Source organism: Megalopta genalis, unplaced genomic scaffold (genome assembly GCF_051020955.1).
Source record: "Megalopta genalis isolate 19385.01 unplaced genomic scaffold, iyMegGena1_principal scaffold0026, whole genome shotgun sequence".
Lineage (NCBI taxonomy): Eukaryota > Metazoa > Arthropoda > Insecta > Hymenoptera > Halictidae > Megalopta > Megalopta genalis.
This window is the reverse complement of record NW_027476096.1, coordinates 1,429,365-1,454,023: the sequence shown is the minus strand read 5'-3', so window position 1 is coordinate 1,454,023 and position 24,659 is coordinate 1,429,365. Positions and strand designations below refer to the sequence as shown.

The following is a 24,659-nucleotide window of genomic DNA, read 5'->3' as shown; positions in this document are numbered from 1 at the left end:
GTACGAAACGCATGCTCTCTCTCGACTGTTTTTGTTATGCTAAATTTTCTTCTCGAACGATAACGTATTTATACGAGAACTCAAGCATCATAGATATCAGTCTTCTCGTATTCTAATGATAGAGCACATCTCCATGTAACTAACGCACGTACATTTTTTGTTCATCATCGATCAAAAACCTTTAACATAACAGCTTCATATACTGTGTTACAGACTGGTATAAACAACCTCATATACCGCTACAGACTGGTATAAACAGTTCTGTATACCGCTACAGACTGGTAAGAAACAGCTTTGTATACTGCTACAAAACTGGTATAAACAACTCTATATACAGCTACGAACTGGTATAAACAGCTTTGTATACCGCTACAAACTGTTATAAACAACTCTGTATACTGCTACAAACTGGTATAAATAGCTTTGTATACCGCTACAAACTGGTATAAACAACTCTGTATACTGCTACAAACTGGTATAAATAGCTTTTGTATACCGCTAAAGACTGGTATAAACAGCTCTGTATACCGCTACAGACCGGTAAAGAGACATTCCCTGACAAGATTAGGTATGGGTCAGATAAGGACCCACTCTTCCGTGTAAAAGCTTCCTATACGTGGAGGGAAGACTCAGTCTACCGGGAGGATCGGCCAACGACACGGTAGCTCTAGACAACAATGCGGTGACGTTTATGTTCGACGAGATACGTTACGAACTGAACGGAGTGGAAATCGATCAGTCCAGAAATCCCGGTACAACGACGACCTTGAAGAATTACATCAGTCTGAACATTACGAAGAACAACGCGCTGTCCAACGCAGGCTGGATGTACAGAAACGATGATCAACAGAGGGAAAATGTCATCGCAACGCCTACGAATTTGCTAAATTTCAACTTTTGCGTGCCTATGAACACATTGCTAGGCTGCTGCGAAGATTACAAACGCGTTGTAATAAATGCTCGGCACGAATTGATTTTGATTCGCGCGCGCAACGACTCTAACGCGCTACGAAGCTGGTCCGACAATGCGAAACCTGTCCTGAATTTGCATAAAATTCAATAGAGAATGCCGCACGTCGCTTTGGACGAAATACACAAGTTGTCGATGCTGCATATTCTTGAGAGCGAAAGATCGATCAGCATGAGTTTCCGTTCGTGGGAACTGTACGAATATCCGATGTTGCAAACAACTACGAAGCATACGTGGGCGATAAAAACGGCTCCGCAAATGGAAAAACCGCGATACGTGATATTACAAACCGAAAGGAAAAACGATTTAAAGAAAAACGCTACCCAATTCGATTCCTGCTTCTTATCCAATATTCGACTTTACTTGAACTCGGAAATGTATCCCTACGACGATTTGAACATCGATTTCGAAAAGGATAAATACACGTTGCTCTACGATATGTATGCGAAATTTCAAGAGTCCTATTATGGAAACGACGGCGATGTGTTGCTGAATACAATCGACTTTCTAATGTATGGACCGTTCGTCGTCATCGATTGCTCGCGATAAAACGAAGCGCTGAAAAATGCAACCATCGACGTGCGAATTGAATTCGAATGTCGAAAGGATGTCCTACCTTCGACGGCTGCATACTGCTTGATTATACACGACTGCATCGTGGAGTACAACCCGTTGACGAGCATTGTTAGAAAAATTATATAGATATGAAAAAAATACTATTGTAAACTAATATAATTTTGAAAAATATATATGTCCTATCATAAAAAATGCTCTCTCTCTCTTTCACTCCCCCCCTGAACAAACCGCTAACCGAGTAGCTAATTAAATCAATATAAAATAACTATAATTTTTAAAGAAGGTTTGGAAAGGATTGTGGGTATTTAAAAAAAAATGTATATTAATACATGTTTCCTAAATACTTTTTATTAAAATTTTAATATATGGCCAGCATCAATGTTTTTATACAAAAAAATATGAAAAACTTTTTTATAAAAGTAATCTTCTTCTTCTTCCTCTTCTTTCGCCGACGCGTCGTTGATGGCAATCGCAAGCCTCCTCCTCCTCCTCCTCCTCCTCCTCCTCCTCCTCCTCCTCCTCCTCCTCCTCTTCAGGATGACGCTCTTAAAAAAATAATCATTATTAAAAATAAATTTTAATTTTTTAAATAACAATTATTATACACACCTCTTCTCATCCATCGTATCAGCACCGATCGACACGCTGTTATAATTTTTTCCCCGAGGACATAACCTCGACCAAAAAAAGATTCGCACAGGCTTACGTTTTCTCTCTCTCTCTCTCTTTCTGCAAAAAGGCACCATAGAAATGAAAAATAATTGTAAAAAATAAAAAATAAAAAAATTACCTTGCAGGTACCATTTGCGAAAGATTCGCACCTCGCTGAGGAGTGCACACAGGCTTACGTTTTTCGCTCTCTTTCTGCAAAAAAGGCACCATAGAAATGAAAAGTAATTGTAAAAAATAAAAAATAAAAGAATAAAAAATAAAAAATAAAAAATAAAAAATAAAAAATAAAAGATAAAAAATAAAAAATTAAAAATTAAAAAATTACCTTGCAGGTACCATTTGCGAAAGATTCGCACCTCGCTGAGGAGTGCACGCAAGCTTACGTTTTCTCTCTCTCTTTCTGCAAAAAAGGCACCATAGAAATTAAAAATAATTGTAAAAAATAAAAAATAAGAAATAAAAAAAATTACCTTGCAGGTATCATTTGCGAAAGATTCGCACCTCGCTGAGGAGTGCACACAGGCTTACGTTTTTCGCTCTCTTTCTGCAAAAAAGCCACCATAGAAATGAAAAATAATTGTAAAAAATGAAAAATAAAAAATAAAAAAATAAAAAATTACCTTGCAGGTACCATTTGCGAAAGATTCGCACTTCACTGAGGGCACAGTGGTATTGTGGTGCCTTCCGCTTCGATGTTGAATTAAACGTCCAACAATGAAGCTTGCATGGTGGGTCTATTGGCCCATTCTTCGGGTCCGCGATTAAAGATTCGAATTTAGGGCAACCAAAAGATTCTAAATTTACATGCCGTACGCCAATTTCGCGCAATAAATCCCTCTCAATATGACCCCCCTTATACGCGATTACGGGATCCTTGAAACCGCGAATAAAAAGTTTAACTAACATTCCAATATGTTTTTGTTTATAATTATCTTGTCCGGAAAAATTTTTGAATAGAATCCCGTGTATAAAACTCGAGACATACCATGCAGATTTCCTGTCAGCATCGCTCAAATCGCTGTATTGGACGTCTAATTCAAACTCGTAGCGGGCAGCGTAGCCTGTGTGCACGTTCACGATTGCCATTTCTTTACAAACAAAATTTGTATGGATATTAAATCCATCCATATCGATGATGAAATCAACTTTTGACATGTTTAAAATATTTTCAGTAGAAGGTGCGTGCTCACTTTTCACAACAACGATTTGATTTGCTCCGCATTATGCTTCGTCTATTTATTAACATGCACACATGCACTTCTCTCACATCGTTATAATACATCTCCCTCTCCAAAAAACGATAAAGCAGAAAAAATACATCTCTCTCCATCCATATCGTTGCAAGAGAGAGAAACTGCTGCAAAAGAGAATGCGGTGCAAGAGAAAAAAACTGCTACAACGCATACCTCTCTCTCGCTCTCTACAATATTATACCGAGATAAGAAACCTTACTTTAATAAATCTTAATGAGACCAAAATTCTACGGATAAAACATCCGCGAGTTTCTCCGGATACAAAACCACAAACTTCTATAAATGCGTCGCACCTAACACTTCCTCAACGCGCGAAAAAATCCACATCGTTTGCAAGAGAGAGAACAACCGCTGCATCCCCTCTCTCGCTCTCTGCAATATTATACCGAGATAAAAACATTACTTTAACAAATCTTAATGAGACCAAAATTCCCCGGGTAAAGCATCCGCGAGCCTCTCCGGATACAAAACTACAAACTTCTATAAATGCGTCGCGCCTAGCACTTCCCCAACGCGCGAAAAAGTCCACATCGTTTGCAAGAGAGAGAGAGAGAACAACCACTGCAATGCATCCATCTCTCTCGCTCTCTACAATATTATTTCAAAATCCCCGATATCGCTTCGCAAGATAAGCAACTTCCGGGTAAGGCATCCGAGAGCCTCACCGGATGCAAAACCGCAAAACTCCTTATCGGTGACTTCCCCCCCTCCACACGACGAGTGCCGCTCACGATGACGCTTCCTTCTCTTTACCCCTCCCCCCGTCTCAGCCTTCCCCTCGCCCTTGATTGCAGAAACATACTTATATATCTACTAGCATCGTGTATATGAAATATAATAATTTTAAGAAATGTGTTTGTTCTCAAAATGTCCAAATCGTCAGCACCTGAAATTTCATTATTCAAAAAGCTTCCAAGCGCCTGGCCCACAGTTAATAAATCTAATTATCGACCATGTATAAAGGATGTTTATGTTTATGAAAAGCTTCAGGATATAAAATTAATATTGGATTTCTGTTTACGTACGGTCAATCCTTGGTGGAAAATTAACAAAAGGAAATTCCTTCCATATCCCTGGAGTTTTTTACCATACCAAATTGATGGGCAAAGCGATTTATGTGTCAAAAATATATTTATTTCGGGAAGAATTTTTGTTACGTAATGTAGAAATTGTAGGAACTAAGGATACGTGCTTATTTATAGCTAACGTACAGGGCGTCCAAAAATTATCGTATTTCCGAGAAATGAGGGGTTCCTGAGGTAATTTTTTCCTTAGCGAAAATGCAATCCGCGATTTTGTTTACGAGTTATTAACAAAAATACAGTGACCCCGGTGAGCGCGGGAACTGGAAGAGCGAGCTGCACGCGGCTTTGGCAGAAGGGTACGACGGATTCGGGCCGCGTTCGAAGTAATGAACAAGTCACGGAGCGTGAAATTTCCGAATTGTTTTTACTGCGCAGCAGTGATATTTTTAAGAATAACGCTGTTCACCTTTATTTTAGAACGTCTAAAGAATATTTACTAATTTTTCGAAGTCGAAATAGTAAGTAGTTTAATCGTGACAGCCGTTTTAATTATTAATTGAGCCGATTATAATGAAGATTAACAATAAGAAATTCCATCAAACTCACGCAAAATATCTTTTTGTTTCAATAATTCCGTATCTAAACAGAATTCAATGAATGTTTCACAAAGCTTATTTCCTTACAGTACCGGCGCGGCGGTTAGGCTTTCACGCGAAGCTTCATGTTTGGGTCCTTATGTATACAAACATTTTGAACTAAAATTTTGTTGTTATTATCATCATTATTATTATTACTATTATTATTACTGTAACGCGATGTGTTCGGGGTACAACGGAAGGACACAGGGTGGAATTGCACTAGATTTTATTCGGAGATGTATATAAAATGACGCGCGGTGCGGATGGATACGAGATGGAGCGCGGCGGAATAGTTAAACGTGTAGAGGCTCGGCGCAATGCTCAGACGAGAAGGATTTTCAGTTTCTTGCCGCTGTTATTTATATTATGTCCCCCAAAAAGGCCACGCCTTTTTGGGAGACTCGCTGTCTTCTTTTCCCCCGCTTAGTTTGGCGGGGGAGGCAGCCATCGTCGAACCCTCACTGTAGGGGCGCGCTGGCCGTTCGGCCGGGTAGCGGTACGCGGCCGGCGACTTTCTCCGCGACTAGGCCTGCAGTGCATGTGGCAGTGATAAAAAAAAAAGAGACAAAAGAATTTCCGGGTCTTGCAAACGTCAAGGACGTTTCCTCTCTGTCGAACCCTTGACATCTGCAAGCGGACAGTTTTATGGTTATTACGGTCGCCGACCGTGTGCCGCTACATTACTATTATCTTACTGTACTTTTTTTAAATAAACGGCTGACAACATCAAGTGTCAAACGGTCAAATCCGACATCGAGCTCTGGGTCCGAAAAAACCCGGATGTGGTACGGCAACCGTTAAACAAAAAAGGTGTGTCGAAAATAAGAGGTGATACAAAGGAGTGAAGTGTAATGTCTCAAGAAATTGGTCCATGAAAATAACTTGTATGTTAGGCTTGTGCCTTTGTCACATTTTTGGTTGAGTAATGTTGAAAAGGAAACTTTAGCCTCGGACACAAAAATTAATCTATAGTTTACTTAGGACTAAGATTCGAAAATATCATTACATTTCCGACGGTTCCGTCAGCGCGCACCGATGGTGATGTAAACTGTATATTATAGATACCGCGATATATCATCGCCGGTGTCATTAGAGCACATCGTGCTCTGGCTGTTAGTAATCCCAGTATCGCGTATACAATATAAAACGCGATGAATGACCGTCTTGGCTTGGTAGAGAAGACCACACCAAAAAGGGTATATAAGCAGACGATTTTCAGTCGCCGGTCTCTTAGTTGAATTTAGTCGCTCAATCATTTCGTACATATATACCTTCTCTCAAATAAAAGTAAAAATAAAACTTTTAAGAAAAAGAATTAATATCATATTCATTTGAGAAATAATCCAAGCCATAATCCCAAGAAGTAATCATTCGCAATATTAAATCGATTTTATGTAGTTTAAGTTAATAAGTGAAACAAGAGTCCAATGTAAAATTGTAACAAGGATAATAACTAGTTACTTTCGGTTTGCAAATGTGTGTAATAAGTAAATAATAAAATCTCTCTGTTCAATGGAATAGATACAATTCATTGTGGTACTGTATGCCACCGAAGTCGCAAAAAATAATATTATCTATATTAATATAATAATTAATTTGGCTGGTTTATACACGCCGTGTTACGAAGGTTTCTCTATGGTAATTCCTAATGTTTATACTTTGTTAACGATAATTTTTAATTGCAGATTTAAGAAGTTTCTGTTTCAGATGTTAACTTCATCTTTTTCATATTTTACTGTTCTTTATTCGATCATCCAGTAAAGTATTTCAAAATGCTGGTTGTAAACGTAGTCATAATGAATGACAGAATCTGTAAGATATAGTAAACACGTGATCTTAGAAATGACACGTCGTTATTTTAATTTATGAAACCACTGGCATGTAACCTGAAATTTTGTTCATAAATACATTTTTGAAATCTCTTCATCAAATGCTCATTAATCATCCTTCTTTTTTACATTTTCTTACAATTTATTTTATTGTGAAATGTGATCTTCCAACCATATTTGCAATTTCGCTTAACGATTTTTGTTTCTTAAATAAATTAATAATCATTTCCTGCTTTTCAATAGTTGTTTCTCTTTGTTTTTAATTACGACTGATATTTCCAAACTACTAAGGCATTCTACGGTTAGTATTCAGTATTCAGATGTTTCAGTTTGCCATTTGTTCCAATAATAGAGCATTTACGTAACTTATCCCGTGTAACGTACGGAGGATCTTTTCACGAATTTTTTATATTCCTTTCTGAAGGCATACGCCAGGCTGGCGCCAGCCAGCCGGAGGTTCATTTATTGTATATCGCGAGTCGAGTACCTCCAAGGGGGTACGACGACGAACGTTTCTGGAATCGGACCACATAGGAACACCCCCACTACCATTTTTCCAGAGAAAACATGGCTATATAAAGGGCCCAAACGCAACCAGAAAGTGGGCTAGTTTCGAGTCAATCGTCGACGTGGAAACTCTAGCGAGATCGAGTCTTAATTCTCTTTCGAGCAAACAATCGAGTAGGTAGTAGATACTAGATTAGAAGCCCCCGTCGATTCAGTGCGATAAACTGAGAGCGCGATAGAGTCCACGAACACTTATTCAGATACATTTGTAGGAAAACCAAAACTTGTAATAAACTAGCTTTTACCAGTTACTTTGGTTACAAAATTCAATTATTTCCACTTCCTACTTCGAAGCAGTAGTTGGTACAACCCACAGAGATATATCTTTACTGCTCGAGGTATATCCTCAACTTTTTTTTGCAAAAAGTTACGAGGCAGTGTAACTCCAATTTCCCCAAACCCTATCCTGATCTTAAGGTAGCCACCCGTGCCGAAATAAGCATTGGCTGGTCTACGCACCCTATCCTTACCTTTAAGATAGCCACCCGTGCCGAAATAAGCATCGGCTGGTCTACGCACCCTATCCTAACTTTAACGGTAGCCACCCATGCCGAAATAAGCATTGGCTGGTCTACGAATCTCCCTTAATAAAATCCCAATTGCATCCAACCTCCGGCCACGCAAAGCTATCTGGCCCTCGGCTCGTAACACACCAATTAGAACTGATGATCTCTCAACAGATGCTTTATTAGTTAATCGTGGTAGCAGTTTCCTATCCTAGTGAATAGTTATATTTTTCGATGAAACTTCATGGAATGCTTCACGTAATTTTGTTGTTCTTTCATCTTGCAATGTTCTTTCATCTAAATTAATTCGATTAATCTAATTCGATGCGAACTGCATCTCGATCACTTATCTTAGTTTTGTCTACTTGTTGAGTCGCTCTTGACTTTTTCGTTTGACTAGGTCGCGCTTCATACAAACAATCAAGCTCACCTACGATCTTCGAGTATGAAGTGTGTAATTTTTCTGTATCACTTCTCACTCAAACGTTTGCTGTTACTAAAAATGATCAAGTATGACATCCTTTATGATAGTAAAATGACTTTTCCGGGAGTAAAGGGGAGGGGTGCCTGTCAAGATTTCTAAAACAATGCGTTCATACCTCAGGTAGTCGACACAGGTAACAGTATGGATCAGACGCTGCAGTACAGAGAGAGAGCTTAATGATAAGCAAATTTTAAAAATATGCTGTACATGTGGGAAGCAATACATCGATGATCTTAACACATACTCATCCGGTAATTTTTTGCACCGCTATTCTCAAAATGCCGGCATTTTTTGACACTATCTGGAGAAATGATATGGTCTGTATAAAAACAACGTAACTTGTTAAAAATTATATATTTTTCAGTGAAATTTTGGAAAATGATATAAAACAAATTTGTCTTTATATATAAATTTTTAATTTTTTTTTCGCTCTCTGAAGTTAAAAAAAAATTAAATCCACAAAAAAGTTGAAATGAATTACTGAAAACACAAAGTTATTATTCTTTTTTTAAATATTTCTTCAGCGTTATGCGACGCAACCGAAGCTAAAATCAGTCCTTTATTGGAATTATCTCGTGTTTGGTAAAAATTAGAATTTAATTTATTTAGAATTAAAAGAACAAGAATCCATTATTTTCTGTAATATAGAAATGACGAATCTCTGCTCTGCTGGCCGAAGGTTAAGACGTCAATGCTATGAGAGGTAAGCGAACAATAATTTACAATTATATATTTTGGAGCTATTTACCGGTCCTAATCCTCAAAATTCCCTAAAAAACACGCACCCCTAATAAAACAATTCTCCACACATCTGGACACCTCGACCCGCACGGGACTTTCCCAACTTTCTCCCTTCCTACGAAAGTCCATCTATTCCTTTCTTCTCTTCCAGTATAAAAGAGACAAACGCGCAACTCCAAAAGCTCAGTCTGTTCTAAGTTCCTAGTCCTACGACGTCACGCTAGTCGCGCCCGCGCTCATCGATAGCAATTCAATAAACTGCATTAATAATAGCCTTAGTCACGCGCTCCGATTCGCTAACCTTTCCTTTAGTGCTAAACACTCCTTATCTCTCCTAAACACAGAGCTAAAATTATAATGAAATATTTTCAAAAAAATAATATTTACTTGCTACAGTGGCCATAAAGCCCAGACCTGAATCCGATAGAATATCTGTGGGATCATTTGAAAGAAATGTGCCAAAAAGTGAAAGAAAAAAGAAATATATTTTTATAAACGCGTAGAAATCGGAATGGGAAAATAGAAGCGCAGACATCATTAAAAAATTAATTTGCAGTATGCCAAATCGCTTTAATTCGCAATGCTATGACAGTATACAAAATATGCATTTTTCATATATTTTTGTTTAACTAAGAAAATAAAGATCAATTACTGTTTTGTTTATTTTTTAAGAGAATAAAAAAATACGTATCTGAATTATTTATCATCATTGTTGAATATATCTTACTATTCTACCTCCATACACTGATCGTTAACTTACTTTTCAAGGCAACCGTATATAACAATAAATCGTGCAAAAAGAAACAATTCCTGCTGTATAATGTGACATAATTGCATTAGAACCTCACTAGTCGCAGTTTCGATACCGGTACGTGATAACTGTCGAAGGCAGTTCTTAATTACAGGAAACACGTGGGACAAGGTACATACTATGTTGTTTTACATAGTATCATCAGTAGCATATAATGGAGATGAGTGATTCCGTACAGTTGATTGATCGCCTCGATAATTCCAGGAATTTGGACACTTGCAGCTTTCATGTGCTTTCGTGTAACTATCGAGGTTCTACCACGCAACAAATGAAATTCCTTCGAAACAGAAATCCCAATAATGTTCAATTTATGAAATGATTAGTTTACTCTCCTGACGACACAAAAATAAATTAATTATTTTTAAATTACAGATCTTCACGCAAAATAAAAATTGTTCATATCAATTGCATGAAAAACAGATCAGATGGTTCCGTTTTCTAATAAATCTAATAAGATAAAACTAATACATTGACATTCATAAATACTTTTAATTTGCCTGCTGCTTTAAATTTGCTGCTACACATTTTGCCATATTTTTTTGGCATTAAAATTCGCGCAGTAGTTATTACTTAGTTTTTACACACAGATATACCAAAAAAATGCCAGAGATTTTAACAGCAAATCATTCGAAATCCTGAATCAACAGCGGCAACATGGGATGTCTCTCAGGCCTTCCCTTCGCATGATTGGACTTGCTACAGCAGAACGTTTCGTTGGAGAAGGTATTGAGGAGCTGAGAGTGACTGTTCGAAGGAATCTACCTAATCGCACGCGGATGCAAAAAATTGCGGCTCACGCTAGGATCAATGCCGAGGTGATATTTCGACGAATTCCTGGAAGTCTTTCAAATCATACTGACAATAGGAATGGGGTGAAGAAGACTTGCAAGCAGACGCAGCAAATCTATTATAATGGAGTGCAATAGAAAATTATGTTTTGATAAGCTTGAGATAGCAAGCTTATTATTTAGTTCTAATAAGTAGGCTGCAAATCTTTATGTAAACTTTCATGAATTTTTATATAAAAATCGAAAGTGTGTGAGGCAAAATTTCTGATGTCAACTACAAAATGCTTTCTGGTCAACGTAAGACAATATAATACAAAAATATTATGAATTAATCTTTGAATTATTACAGAAAGATAATGAATCAATTTTTGTTATGCACGTTTACTTGCATTTTATAAACGTGCATATACCATAAATGCGTGAAGATCAGTCCAGTAGTAGTAGAAAATCGGAATTTGCTACTCCGTAATGTGGAGTGGTACTTTAACCAATTTTATTTTGATTTGCTGGAGACAGCTTCAATTTATTCAATTTATTGTATAAAAGGAAGAATATTTCAAGTTTATTGTAGAATCTTGTATAAAATTAGGACACGCATTCCAAAATACCAATTATACTTTAGAAAATAATGTTACGGAAAAGTTTAATTTGTCGAGCTTGCAGCAACAAGCTTTTGTATTACTTTTCATATTATTGTTATAGAAGTTTGTATAAAATGCAAAACCTTCATTCTGTAATACGCTACGAAGCATTTACTTTATATTAACAATCTACTTAACCAAAAATGGCTTTTCAAGCTTGAAGAAATAATTTCGTGTCAGTTCTATATGTATATCCTACAGTGTTGAAATAATTTCTATAGTTATACACCCAAATATAATAATAAATTTGTATAGCTACATATCACAGTCCCAGTACACGTCTCCCGTTCGTATATAACCGTGATATAAAAACTTCCGAAACTCCATTCGTAGAACATAACTTACGGAGAGTAGTTATCACTGTTCGGAGTGTAGTGGAAAATGTTGAATTTCGCGCAGGTGTGAAAAATTGTACTACATATGAGATTCGAAGCCAAGGCAGTGTCTCCGACAATTCCTAGAAATCTGTCAAAACGGATTTAGGATAGCATAAGCCCCTTAATAGTAATACGTAGAAAATGCATCAGAATGTTGGACTACTCTTCGGAGAAAATATTCAAGCAGAATCCTAAACGCGATTATTGGAATAAATTATTATTAAAAACGAAGAACAGGGTAATATTTTCAATGCGAACATAGAAATTATTACTGTCATTATAAAAGTTTGTTACATTGATCGACGAATGGGAACAGAATTGAGAGAGTTATTGAAGAATAAAGCAAACGGTACGAAATATTGAATGTTTTATTCATACAACAAAAACCATTAAAACTAAATTTTATATTAACATTGTATTTGCATATATAGTTATTAAGCACAGTATAATTATAATAATTATAAAGATAAACGTCCGTTCTATCGAATCGAATACTTTTTGCCAATGGTGACATCAACCCTACGACAATTGCATTCTTATTTCACAGTATGCCTGAATGCAAGTTTCTTTTAAATTAAGTGTTTTTTTGCCGCGAACACTGATGTTAACGCGCGGAACTCTCGTGCCCTTTCTGGGGTTGTAAGGCCCGGATTAAGCCGTTCGAGGACGCGTTGACTCCGGTGCCGCTGATACATTGCCCGCCAAATTAATACCAATATTAATTGCCCAAGCAATCGGATTCCACTGGTAGAACGGTGGTTGCGCGTACAATGTACTGGCTCGACTGTTGGAGCTGGAGGTGGTCTTGCGATGGTCGTCGAGTAATACGGGATGATCGTGGGTGCGAGTCGGAAGCGAGAGTGAAAACGAATAAGACCCCAACCGGTGGTGAGAAAAAACAGGCCTGACTCGTGATGTGCAGGCTCTTTTATCGAGGAGGTTTTCGTGTTCATGACGAATAAGTGCACTGATTGGTCTTGCTGGTCGTTGCATTTGCACAATCAGTGACTTCTTAATCCTTCACCAACACCCTCTCGTTACGCCCTGAGCGTGTCTTATCCCAGAGAGGGTATGAGGATTTATTGCCGTCATCGACGAAGCGACGGAAATTCCTCCAGGTCAACTCACGGTGGCCTCGGGTACAGCGGTAGGCACTCGAGATGACCCTTCGAAAATCCCGGATTTATGACACTTATGGTTATTGAGGAAGACGGCGATGAGGTTCGAACGCCACATGGCTGGCAGATGTAAAAAGTCTTGTTCTCAAAAATAACCTTTGTCACGTCCGTGTCATAAATCCCGTCGACGGAAACTCCTCGAGGTTTGTTCCTTCGGGACGGAACATTAAGTACAACTCAATAGAATTATGAGGAAATTATACGTTCAATCGTAACCGCTCCTGATTGGTCGAGTCACTCTTGCGGAACGGTCACCGAAGCGTGAAGCGTGACCACGAATATATAAACCACAAATTTTGTCAAATGGTTCATTCGACGCCTTGTATCTACAATAGCAACATGGAGAACTTCAGGACTTTCCTTGATGTGATCGGAGTGCTCGACCCTACCAAGGCAGATTTTATTTCTGCACTTCCACCGGAGGTGTCGCAGTTAATCCTACGCATGTTGGATCCTCGGTCTCTGCTTTGCGCTGCTAGAGTGTCAAGTAAGTGGCTGAATGTCTGCAAGGATGATCCTATCCTGAGACGAACCGCGAGACACTATAAACAGCGCATAATGCAGAGACGACGAGAACGTTTTCCTGCGGCAGCTGTTGAAGAACCAAGGACGACGGTACGGAGGGCAGTTCCAGTTCCTGCACAGGTGAGAGTAGTTGCACCTCATGCACAAGCTCGGCCAGGTTCAAGAAATTCGCGGCGTGGCAAATCCATTAGAATGTAATGTATTTGTATTAATAAATTATTTAACCTGACGTGCTTCTTCCAGCAAATAATTATTATTATGTTTTAGTTAAGTATTTTCATTTCTTTATGTATTTTGACCAGCTTCTTTAATAGTAGCAATTTTTTCTTAGTTTCAACGTAGTAGAACTAATAATTTGTATCTTGACCAGTTTCTTTAATAGTAACAAGTTTTTCTCTAATTAGTTTTAATATGATGTAACTAAAAATAACACTTAATAGAATAATACATTATATTTGACGATCCTTGCAGCCGATGCGAGCAAAGTACAACTATAACAGATTTCTATATTTATCCGCATTTCATACCTACAGACAGGGTGTCCATAGAAAGTATGTACGAGCGGACACCAACCAAGATGGCACAAAGGTGTCTTTAAGAGGTCTCAAAGATGTCTGGTGTAAAACATTCGGGAAGTCTTATTTTGATTTTTCCGTTGCGACAATCTTGAAGCTTTTGGAACATTCGGAACTTTCGGAACTTTCAACACGAGTTGATATTAATTTGTATCTCTCCACATATCTTGTATTTTTACGGGGACGTGTAATTTGCATGCATTACAGCGGACAGACGATTTATACTGTGTTTCGCATTATGCAAGGTGTTTATACATGATGTACAATTTAAATATATCCCAGAAAAAACTAGGAAAACGCTTCACACGCATACAAGGTGTTCCACAATTATTTTAACAGCCGAAAATGAGGGGTAGCTGAGGTCATTTGAAGTAGTAACTTTTTTCCTTTGCTAAAATGCAATCTGCGACTTTGTTTACGAGTTATTAACGAAAAACACTGACCAATAAGAGGTGACGGCGCGAAGTTCGAGAGCCCGCAGCACGAGGCTTTGACAGAAGGACTCGAGCCGCGTTCGAAGTATTGAACAAGTCACGAAGCGTGAACTTTCCGGATTTTTTTTACTACGTAACAGTGATATTTTTAAGAAAAACGCTGTTCACCTTTACTTTAGAACGTCTGAAGAATATTTACTAATTTTTCGGACCCGAAATAGTATGTAGTTTAACCGTGACAGCCGTTTAAATTTTCTGGTGTGCATGACACCTCATGTGTACCGTATGAAATTTTTGTGCAAGGTGTACAGAATTCAACGAATGATTTGCAAAGCTGTTTATTAGAGAAATATGAAAAATATTATCAATAAGTAACTCACCCATTTAATTGAGGATGCATTTGCTGGCTGGAATTGTGACTCACGATGTCGAACGGCACTGCCCTCGTACAATGTACAGCTGATCTTTCACTGCACTGTCACCAAACAATGATTGAATTTTTAAAAAATTTTTTTTTTAAATTTCGTTCTAAGAGCGCAGAGTACCGTCGGTGACAGGCGGGTCGGCCGTAGTTTACGTCTCTGCATATTATTATCCGTGAACGCGTCTCAGTCATCTTTCGTAATATTCACAAGAGTTTCGGATTATCAGTGATTAATTACGTGATCAGTGTTTGATGACAGTGCAGTGAAAGATCAGCTGTACATACTTCCAACGCGGTTCGAGTCCGTCCCGACTTTCTGTCAAAGCCTCGTGCTGCGGGCTCTCGAACTTCGCGCCGTCACCCCTTTTTGTTTGGTCAGTGTTTTTCGTTAATCACTCGTAAACAAAGTCGCAGATTGCATTTTCGCAAAGGAAAAAAGTTACTTCAAATGACCTCAGCTACCCCTCATTTTCGGATGTTAAAATAATTATGGAACACCCTGTAGACTGCAGATTTTTATGCAAAACAAAAATCTTTTATAAAATGTCTTTTTACAAAATATCTTTGTTGATAACTTTATCCTTTTCTCATTTTCAGTTTCGTGCGTCCAATTTTATCATAAATATCACGAAACTAGCAATTGGAATTTGAAACGATCGTCAATGCCTAACAAATTCGTGCGAATTGAACTAATTAAAAAGAAACGTCATTCGTGTTGCAGTAAAAGTGAAGACGCTATCAATTAGGATCTACGGATACATCGAGGGATCGAAGCTAATTATAAAAACGGTCGTATTTAGCGTGATCCATAGAATATTTTAGCCAACAGTTTGCCGACCGAACGATTCTTTCCCAGTGTTACTAACCCGAACACCGTGAATGGTTGATGCTTGGACGACGAGAGATACGGATTTATGGCAGCTCGGTAGTCGGTGACACATGTGTGCTCGGACCGGCGCCGGAATTTATTTTATTAGGCAATTCTGATAAATACGATGGATTATATTAATTATATTAATTATATTATATAAATACGTATTATCCCGATCTCTGAACGACTTGGGAACTGTTATCCCATGGGTTCCTGTGGGGCTTATTGCAGCCTGCCTTGGTTATTATTGGTGATTAAGATCCCTGGGTAAGATTGTATCATGAGGAGAACGATAAATTCAAAATTGTTGAATCTAAATGATGGGTTAGAATAAGCTGTTATTCAATTTACGTTTTGGCTAAAATTGTTTATTACAAGAATCAAATCCGTTGTAATTGATATTTAAGTTGAATTTGTAATTACCTAAGTGTTACTGCTCGTTCGATGTCACACTGACAACAAGGAGGTTCGCAGTAATTGACGATTTTACCGAAAGTGGAATATTATCCAAACTTGCGGAATCTGCGATGTTAATTTGATTCAAACGAATTAATCGGTCCGATCTCACTGATAGTAATCATTTTCAAAATGTGACTCAGAATAACGTTGTTTACCGAGTATTTTTACTTTTCGTACTGTCCGAAGATGGTTTGAATTCAAGGATTAGTATATTAAGATAAAGGAGTGGGAATGCTCTCGAAATGGCTACATATGGCAATCTTATGAAACTTGTCTCTTACTGAATCATCCTTTGTTGTCAATATATTTAACTACAGCATACTCTCTCTTTCCACCATAGTCAATGGGGCCACCACAGGTCGTGTTCTATGTTTAAAAAACAGATTTAGAAGAATTGTAAAACGTACGAAAAAATTCTTTATACGTTAGAAATACAAACGAGATCTTAAGAAGCCAAATAGCATAAAGATTTGAAAAAGGTGAGAACGAGGGCAACAGAGCAAAGGAGAAGCGTAGAAGAAAGAAAAGAATATTCAAGCAGAAATGGATTGAGGCAGGAAGGGATGAATTACCTCAAAAGAGAAAAGATAGATATGAAAAAGAAACTTAGAGAATTAGTGTAAAGGTGCGTCGTGTGAGCACCTGATAACGTTACTCCGCGATATGAACTATCTATCGGGTCGTAAGGCCGATTACGCTGCGCGACGGAATAGGACGATATCGTTGTCCGTTTAATTAAAAATGAACAACTGTTTTAATAAATAGATCGTGGTTTATTGTACAAGGATGATCGATTAGCAGAACGATGGACCGGAGTAACTAATAACCGCGACTTGAGAATATGGACCACGAGACTGAACGAAACGTAGATCAGAGTGACGAGCGACCGCGACGTTGAACGATATGGACAACGAGGTTAAGCAAGAATAAAACGTAGTGAGCTGGTCAAAAATTTCTTGTTCTTATATACTTCTCGCCGAGAGAAAACTTGAAGACCATTGGTCAGCAGCGAGGTGGAAAGGGAACTTAGAAGTCCATATCGCACAACAACGCAGGTGGCGGGAAAAAACCGAGAATGTGGACGACACAGCACAATGGGGTGACCCTATCATCAAAATAAAGACGGATGCAGATGGTGTGCCTGACGGTGTTTCCAAATTTCCGTTTATGGTTGCTTCAACAGCGGACTTGGTGTGATTGTGACTACGCACCTTAATTTAGTTTATTGATGGGGTCTCGCTGTCCCCTGAAAGTACTAACGGAAAACCGTTTGCCAAAAAAAATAAAATTCCGTTGCAAGACGGAACAATTAGCCATAGAAAAAACAGTTACGGAAACGACAAAGGCAAATAGAGCAATCTACGTACAACGAGAAACATCTACGACTGTTTTCCAATACAGATCGGTCACTTGTAAACAAAGTGACTATGTTGTGTTAACAGTCTCGTTGATTAATGGTCTCTCCTAATAAACAAGGCTTACACACACACACACACACACACACACACACACACACACACACACACACACACACACACACTTTCGCTAATATCTCAGTAACTATGTATCTTAGATTCCAGTTTGTATAATACTTTTTTATGTAGAATTTAACGCTTTAGCCGAATTCGGGAATAAATATTTTAACTATTTAATTTAAAGAATTGAAGGTGACCTCCACGTCTTGATAAAAAAGCAAAATAACATTAAACAGATTACAAGCTTGGAAGCCATGCAACTTCTATTTGAAACATTTTTTCATACAACAAATATTTTATGAGTTATCTGATGTCGCCACGTTACGAGACTCACCCTGTATAGTATACAGTAATCTTGTAGTTAGAGGTGATGGAATTTTCGGAAAAAGCGAACCGAACATAGTTCGGTTGAATGATCTAACCAATCCAAGAATTCTATTGAATCGAGCAGCTCGGAAAAAATCAGACAGTTAAAAATAGGTCGGAAAGAATCGAACGATCCGGAAGAATTCGAATAGTTTGAAAGAAACCAAACGGTTCGAAAAAGATCGAATAAATCGGAAAAAACCGAATTAGGCTGTAGTTACAGTGGATGCGAATTCGTACGAACTAGCGTTCTGATGAGCAATGATTATAGGATAAGTGTGGGTATTATTGCCGACACCCCAAATACTGCGGTATACTATAAAAGTAATAAAATCTAACATTTTATAATGTGTAATCTTCTAAAAATGAATCTCATAACTTTTTATACGTTTAATATTGATAACTTATGACGTACAAGAAACAGCAATCGCAGTTTTAATTTATTTATTGACTTTTGATATTCGGAAGCTTATGAAAACGTCGAATCTTATGAAATACTCGTAATGGCAGTTGTGAAAGCTGATTCGAAAGGCATTTATATTTTGGTAATTAATAATAAACTACTCATTTTAGCGTTATTTTTAGATAAAGAAATCATTACTTTAATAAAAACACACATACACTTAATGACACACTATCATTATCATCTATCCTCAAATATTACATATATACTAATACAGTATTTGGTACATAGCTTTTTTGTATGTGTGTACATTACTGCGGTGCTTTACTGTACCTTAACCTATACAGTGCAGTTCTCGATAAGCCGGCGCGACACAATTGATTGTAAAGTACCTAATTTGTAAAATGCTACAGTGAGAATATCTCGATCCTAAGAATTGTAGCTGTGTGTGTATGTTTAAAGGAAAATGGGAAAAGTACAAAGGAAGAAGACAAAGGGAAGAGAACAAATAATATCAAATGAAATAAAGAAAAGAAAAAATGTAAGGTTATGCTACCCTAAGGAAAACGTGACGTTAGCCTTGCAAGAAATTCGTGGAGGAGACTCTATTGCAGAAGTATCTCGGAAATATAAAATTCCAGAGTCGACCTTAAGGGCGAAGAAATTAGGACTTTATGCCGATAAAAAACCTGGACCTGCAACTGTTCTGAATGCAAAAGAAGAAAAAGATCTCGTCGATTGGATTCTGGAATGTTCTAAAAGAGGTTTTCCAATAACAAAATCTCAATTAATTGACAGTGTGCAAATGATATGCCAAAGCATGAAAAAGAAAAGTCAGTTTAGGGATAATAAACCTGGAAGAAGTTGGTACGACTCATTTTTAAAGAGGCATGAGGAAATCGCAGTGAGAATGTCAGAAAATGTTTCCTTAAATAGAGCTAAGGTATCCGAGCACAGTTTACGAAACTGGTTTCAAGATGTTTCAAACTATTTGAGAGAACAAAATCTATTATCAATAGAAGCTAATAGAATCTTCAGTAGTGATGAAATTGGTCTGGCTTTAAGTCCTAAACCTCCTGCTGTGCATGAACCGAAAGGATGCACAAATGTTTACAACATTGTCGATAATAATGAGAAAGAAAACATCACTGTTTTGGTTACAAGTAATGCTGCTGGTGATCTTGCTCCAACCTTTGTTCTCTTCAATGGAAAATCTTTGCCAAATAATGCTGCAGAAATGACTCCCTCCAATTTTGCATTTGGATTTTCAGACAGTGGCTGTATGCATGCTAAAAACTTTTATGAATTCATTACAAATGTTTTTGAACCTTGGTTGACTGAAAAAAGAATAAAGCGTCCAATAATTTTATACATTAATAGTCATTTGTCTCATATGACATTACATTTGAGCAAATTTTGTTCAGAGAATGAAATTGTGCTTATTGCATTACATCCAAATGCTACACATATATTGCAACCTCTAAAAGTAGCTTTGTTTAAAACATTAAAATTACAATGGCAAAGAACTTATAAATTACACTGCAAAGATTCTTTAAGCATTGGTATACGTAAATATTTATTTGCTCCACTGTTAAACAAGACTCTCAATTGCATTAATATTAAAACCATTATGCAAAACGGATTTAAAAAATGTGGACTATACCCTTTTGACGTTGAAGCCATAGATTTTAGTAAGCTTTTTACTCGAATGGAAATAAATTGTTCATCTCATACACCAGAAAATAGATCTGAAAATATGCCTAATAATATAAATTCTTTAAAAGTGTTAGAAAGCCTATTAACTATACACCAGTTGCAATCATTTAGATTAAATACCAGTACTATTTGGAAGGGGATGCCAAGAGATGAAAGCCTTTTCAAAATCTGGTACAAATTATCTCATCCAGATAAAAATAAGAGTGGTTGATACCGATTCGCAGTTGGTTAATAAGCTGGTAGAGTTTGATGATGCAACTGTTTCTGAAAAATTAACAATAAATGTGTACTCTAAAGACAACTTCGAAAATACCAGTATGCCTATCAAAAATTATCCTACAATTTTTTAAATTAGTCTGGTATTATATTTTTAGTTGTTAGGTACTGTATACTAATTTATTCTGTGATAATTGCAATTGCAATTTTAACATAGAATAAGATGACTGGTGTAGATGAATTTTATATCAAAGGATATAGATAATGCAAATGGACATGAATAATAAGCTGCAACATTTTGTAATCCGCACATCGTCAATTTAGTGGTAAAGATTCAGATAAGCACTTAATAGTAACAAGCACTGACAAACCTCTGAAAGATATTACTATAAACGAAGATAATACTGTAGCTAGAGATAAATCTTCAAATGTGAGTGTGAGTATTAATTATAAAACTATTTCAATTGGTGAATTTTTTACTTATGCCTAATAGCATAAAAATTAGGATTCAATTAATTTTTCAATCATGCGCAGGTTACAGAAGTCTTTAATACTGTGGCGGCTACCTCCAGACTCGCCAGTTCGTATACATATCAGTATACAAACTTCCTCTGCTTTTCTGACATCCCATTGGCTGTAAGCTAGTGGAAGCAATGCGGAGAGCGAAGCGCTGCGACGGTAGTTTGGAGGTGGGTGCATTCCAAGTACTGACATTTTAATGACTAGTTATTAAAAATAAATTTTTCAGAATATTACAAATACTTCTGAAACATCAGTAAAATCCGTAAAAGATTCTTTATTTTGACCTGATAACAACCTCTTAAACACAAATTACAAAGCCTAAAATAAAATCCCCCCTGGTTGTATCTGGTGACTAACGAATAATTCAAATGATGGAGGAAGAAAAAAATAAGAAAGCCAAAGAAGTAGTATTGAAAAAACAAATAAAAATTAAAAAGAAAGAAAAATAAAAAGTTCAGAAACAAGAATAACGTCTGAAACAGATAGAACAGTGAGTTATAAGGGAGCAAGCAGGAATAAGAAAAGAGAAAGATAAATTTTTAAGAGAGCAGATGTAGATCGACAAGGAGATTGAAAGACTTACACAAAGCAAAAAGAAAAAATGATAGAATTGGAGCAGAAGAATAAAATCGTAGAAAATGTATTATTAAAAAAAAGGAACAAGAAGAAAGAAATAACAAAATTGAATATTTTTAGAACAGGTAAGTAGTATTGGAAAAAACAATTAATCAAAATAATTTTATTTAAATTGTTATAAGGTAACAGTTGCCAAATTCATATTTTTATGTTAAAATGATGAAAAAGTATCTATTGCATATAATGTTATGTGTATGAATATAAATATAAATATATTTTTGTATTGTTATATAATGTATTTTTACGTATTACACCTACCTAATATATTTTTACTGAGTAATACAGTAGGTAGATTAAATTACTATATTATTCATTTGCACTAATTCTACTGTCCGACACGATTTTTTATTTTCTAGAGCCACTATGAAATTCTTGTAGAGCTTCACTCCCCGATCAAAGATCCGAAAACCGAATTGCTCCATCACCCTCAATTTTCGAAAAAAAACGAGCTTTTGTAAAAACCCAAAATTTTCAACAAAAATGAGGTATTGCATGAAAAGTAAAAACGTTAGAAAGTTCTAATCGGTCTCAAAAGATAGAGGAGAGTTTCTCGAATAAAGTGGCATGCAATTTGTTAATTGTTTTTGGTCCTAAATAGCAATAAAATAATGTCAAAATTTAAAAAATTGTCGACGTGCGCAGTTTCTGCGCAATATTTTTGTACTTTTACGAAAAGTTGTTTGTTCCGCACAAAAGCTCTATCCAGGATCGGATTCTGTAGACATTTTTGAAAAAGAAACGGCTCTGTAAAAGTGTCGGAACGATATACATTTCGAGTAGATCGAGAATATGTTCGACGACAACATGTACACGACGTTTTGCCGCCATATCCTTCGCGGGGGACCCACTTTTCGTAAATAATATTTGAATTTTGTTTAGTACTTCAATGTTCCGTATTTTTTTACATATTTCTGTGGATAATAATCACCAAACTGTGATATATTTCACAAGAAAAATCACTCCAGAGTATTTGCAGTGGGTAACGAAAGTATTCTAACACTAGCATAATTTTGATTTCTACGCCATATAATTAAATAAATATTTAAATATATATTTAACAACATGTTTCAAGAAGTTTAACGTTTTGAAAATGATTATTTATTCATGATCGTATTATCGCTACAATTTAAATGATAACTGTCTACTTATAATTCGAACAAATTCAGAATAAAATGAATATTTTTTGTTCATTATTTTTCTTTTATTATTTCTCCATTTTTAATTTATGATTCAGAGTTTGATGATTATTATCCATGAAAATATGTAAAAGAAGACAGCACATTGAAGTACTAAAAAAAATGGCACGCCCCATAGGCTAAGTGGGTGCCCCATTGTATCCCTCCATCGGTGTTGATTACCCATAGCTTCGGCCCTGTCGGACAGGAAGTAGCGAGCAGCGAAGCACATGGCGGCAAAACATCGTGTACATGTTGTCGACGAACATTTTCTCGACCTACTCAAAATGTACATCGTTCTGACACTTCTATCGGGCCGTTTCTTCTTCAGAAATGTCTACAGAATCCGATCCTGGGTAAAATTTTCGTGCTGAACAAAGAACTTTTCGTAAAAATACAAAAATATTGCGGAGAAACTGCGCACGTCAACACTTTTTTAAACTTTGACATCAATTTATTGCTATTTAAAACCAAAAACAATTAATAAATTGCATACCACTATATTCGAGAAACTCTCCTCTGTCTTTTGAGACTAATTAGAACTTTCTAACGATTTACTTTTCATGCAATACCTCATTTTTGTCGAAAATTTTGAGGTTTTACAAAAGCTCGTTTTTTTTTCGAAAACTGGAATCGAAAATTCGGTTTTCGGATTCTTGTTCGGGGAGTGAAGCTCTACAAGAATTTCATAGTGTCTATAGGAAATCAGGAAAAAAGTTTGATTTTGTTGGACAGTGTTCTTAGTCTACAGTATTTAGCACGCAGTAATCGGAACGTCCGCAGTATTTGGCTCGCAGTAATAGATACATAACCACAGTAATATATGGACACGTACGGTTTCTTTACAATACGCTTTTTAATGAAATTTGTGCTTTTAGAGATTGAATATTTTGAGAAAAGTTGATATTCAAGTTAAAGAATGATAGGTACAGCTCATGTTCTCAATTTATTGGCGTAAAACATCTTATTTTCTCTGCCAAAGTTTTTGCCTTCATTAAAAAAAACCATACATTTACCCTAATAGATGCGTTCTCTGACGAATTTGAAGCATTTGTTTATGTAGAAGGCCTCGACCAGATTCGTATGAATATGACTGTGAGTTGAACATATATAACAACGGACCGGCATATGATAGTTGCGATTATTGATTCAGGTTCGCCCATTAATTTGATTCGAAGAAGTTCTTTGCCATGATATTTTTATTTTGAGCGATCGGTGAATAGTATGTTTTATGGTGTGAACTATTCTCCTGTCGATATCGTAGAAGCGTTTGCGGCGGAAATCTGTGTCAATCATGCGCGTATACCGATTACATTTTTCATGATACCGGATACGACGATGTCATATTTTGCTTTGTTGGAAATGATTTCATTCGATCTCCAGTAGTTGAAATATCATTGAGAAGTTTTGCGGAGATCAAAGCCAAGAAAAATAGACGTCGAGAAACGGAAACGTTCTTTGAGCAGGTTTTTCAAACTGAATATATTAAAAACCCAACCTCCGTGAGTCATCAACTGAACGTAGATCCCAAATTAGATATTGTTGCAGCTAGAAAATTAAAAGAAATTTATTTTGACAGCAGTGTTCACTCTGACAATAATGAACAACACCTGTGCTCTATAGAGGCCATTATTTCTTTTGAAATTTGAAATTCGGATAATCCTCGATAATTGTTAAGAAGGGGTATTATTAGGCCCAGCAGTCCTCTTTATGCTAGACCGTTTGTTTTGATTAGGAAAAAGAACGGTGAAATTCGCCTGTTCATCGACTATCGGAAAATAAATAAACACAGTTCGAGATAATTTT

At 36.6% G+C, this 24,659-nt stretch overlaps 1 protein-coding gene across 3 annotated transcripts; it reads left to right on the top strand.

Annotated features, from left to right (window-relative positions):
- The first annotated feature begins 18,907 nt into the window (after positions 1–18,907).
- On the top strand, positions 18,908–21,912 carry LOC117218862 (uncharacterized). Of its 3 annotated transcripts, none has more exons than XM_076527519.1 (3): positions 18,908–20,950; positions 21,055–21,209; positions 21,269–21,912. In XM_076527519.1, the coding sequence occupies exon 1, from the start codon at positions 19,055–19,057 to the stop codon at positions 20,513–20,515; it is 1,461 nt and encodes a 486-aa protein (XP_076383634.1). In that variant the 5' UTR covers positions 18,908–19,054; the 3' UTR covers positions 20,516–20,950; positions 21,055–21,209; positions 21,269–21,912. The 3 variants fall into 3 exon arrangements, with proteins under 3 accessions (XP_076383634.1, XP_076383633.1, XP_076383635.1); XM_076527518.1 differs by having other exon boundaries at positions 18,908–20,956; XM_076527520.1 differs by having other exon boundaries at positions 18,908–20,956; positions 21,026–21,209.
- Positions 21,913–24,659: the final 2,747 nt, after the last annotated feature.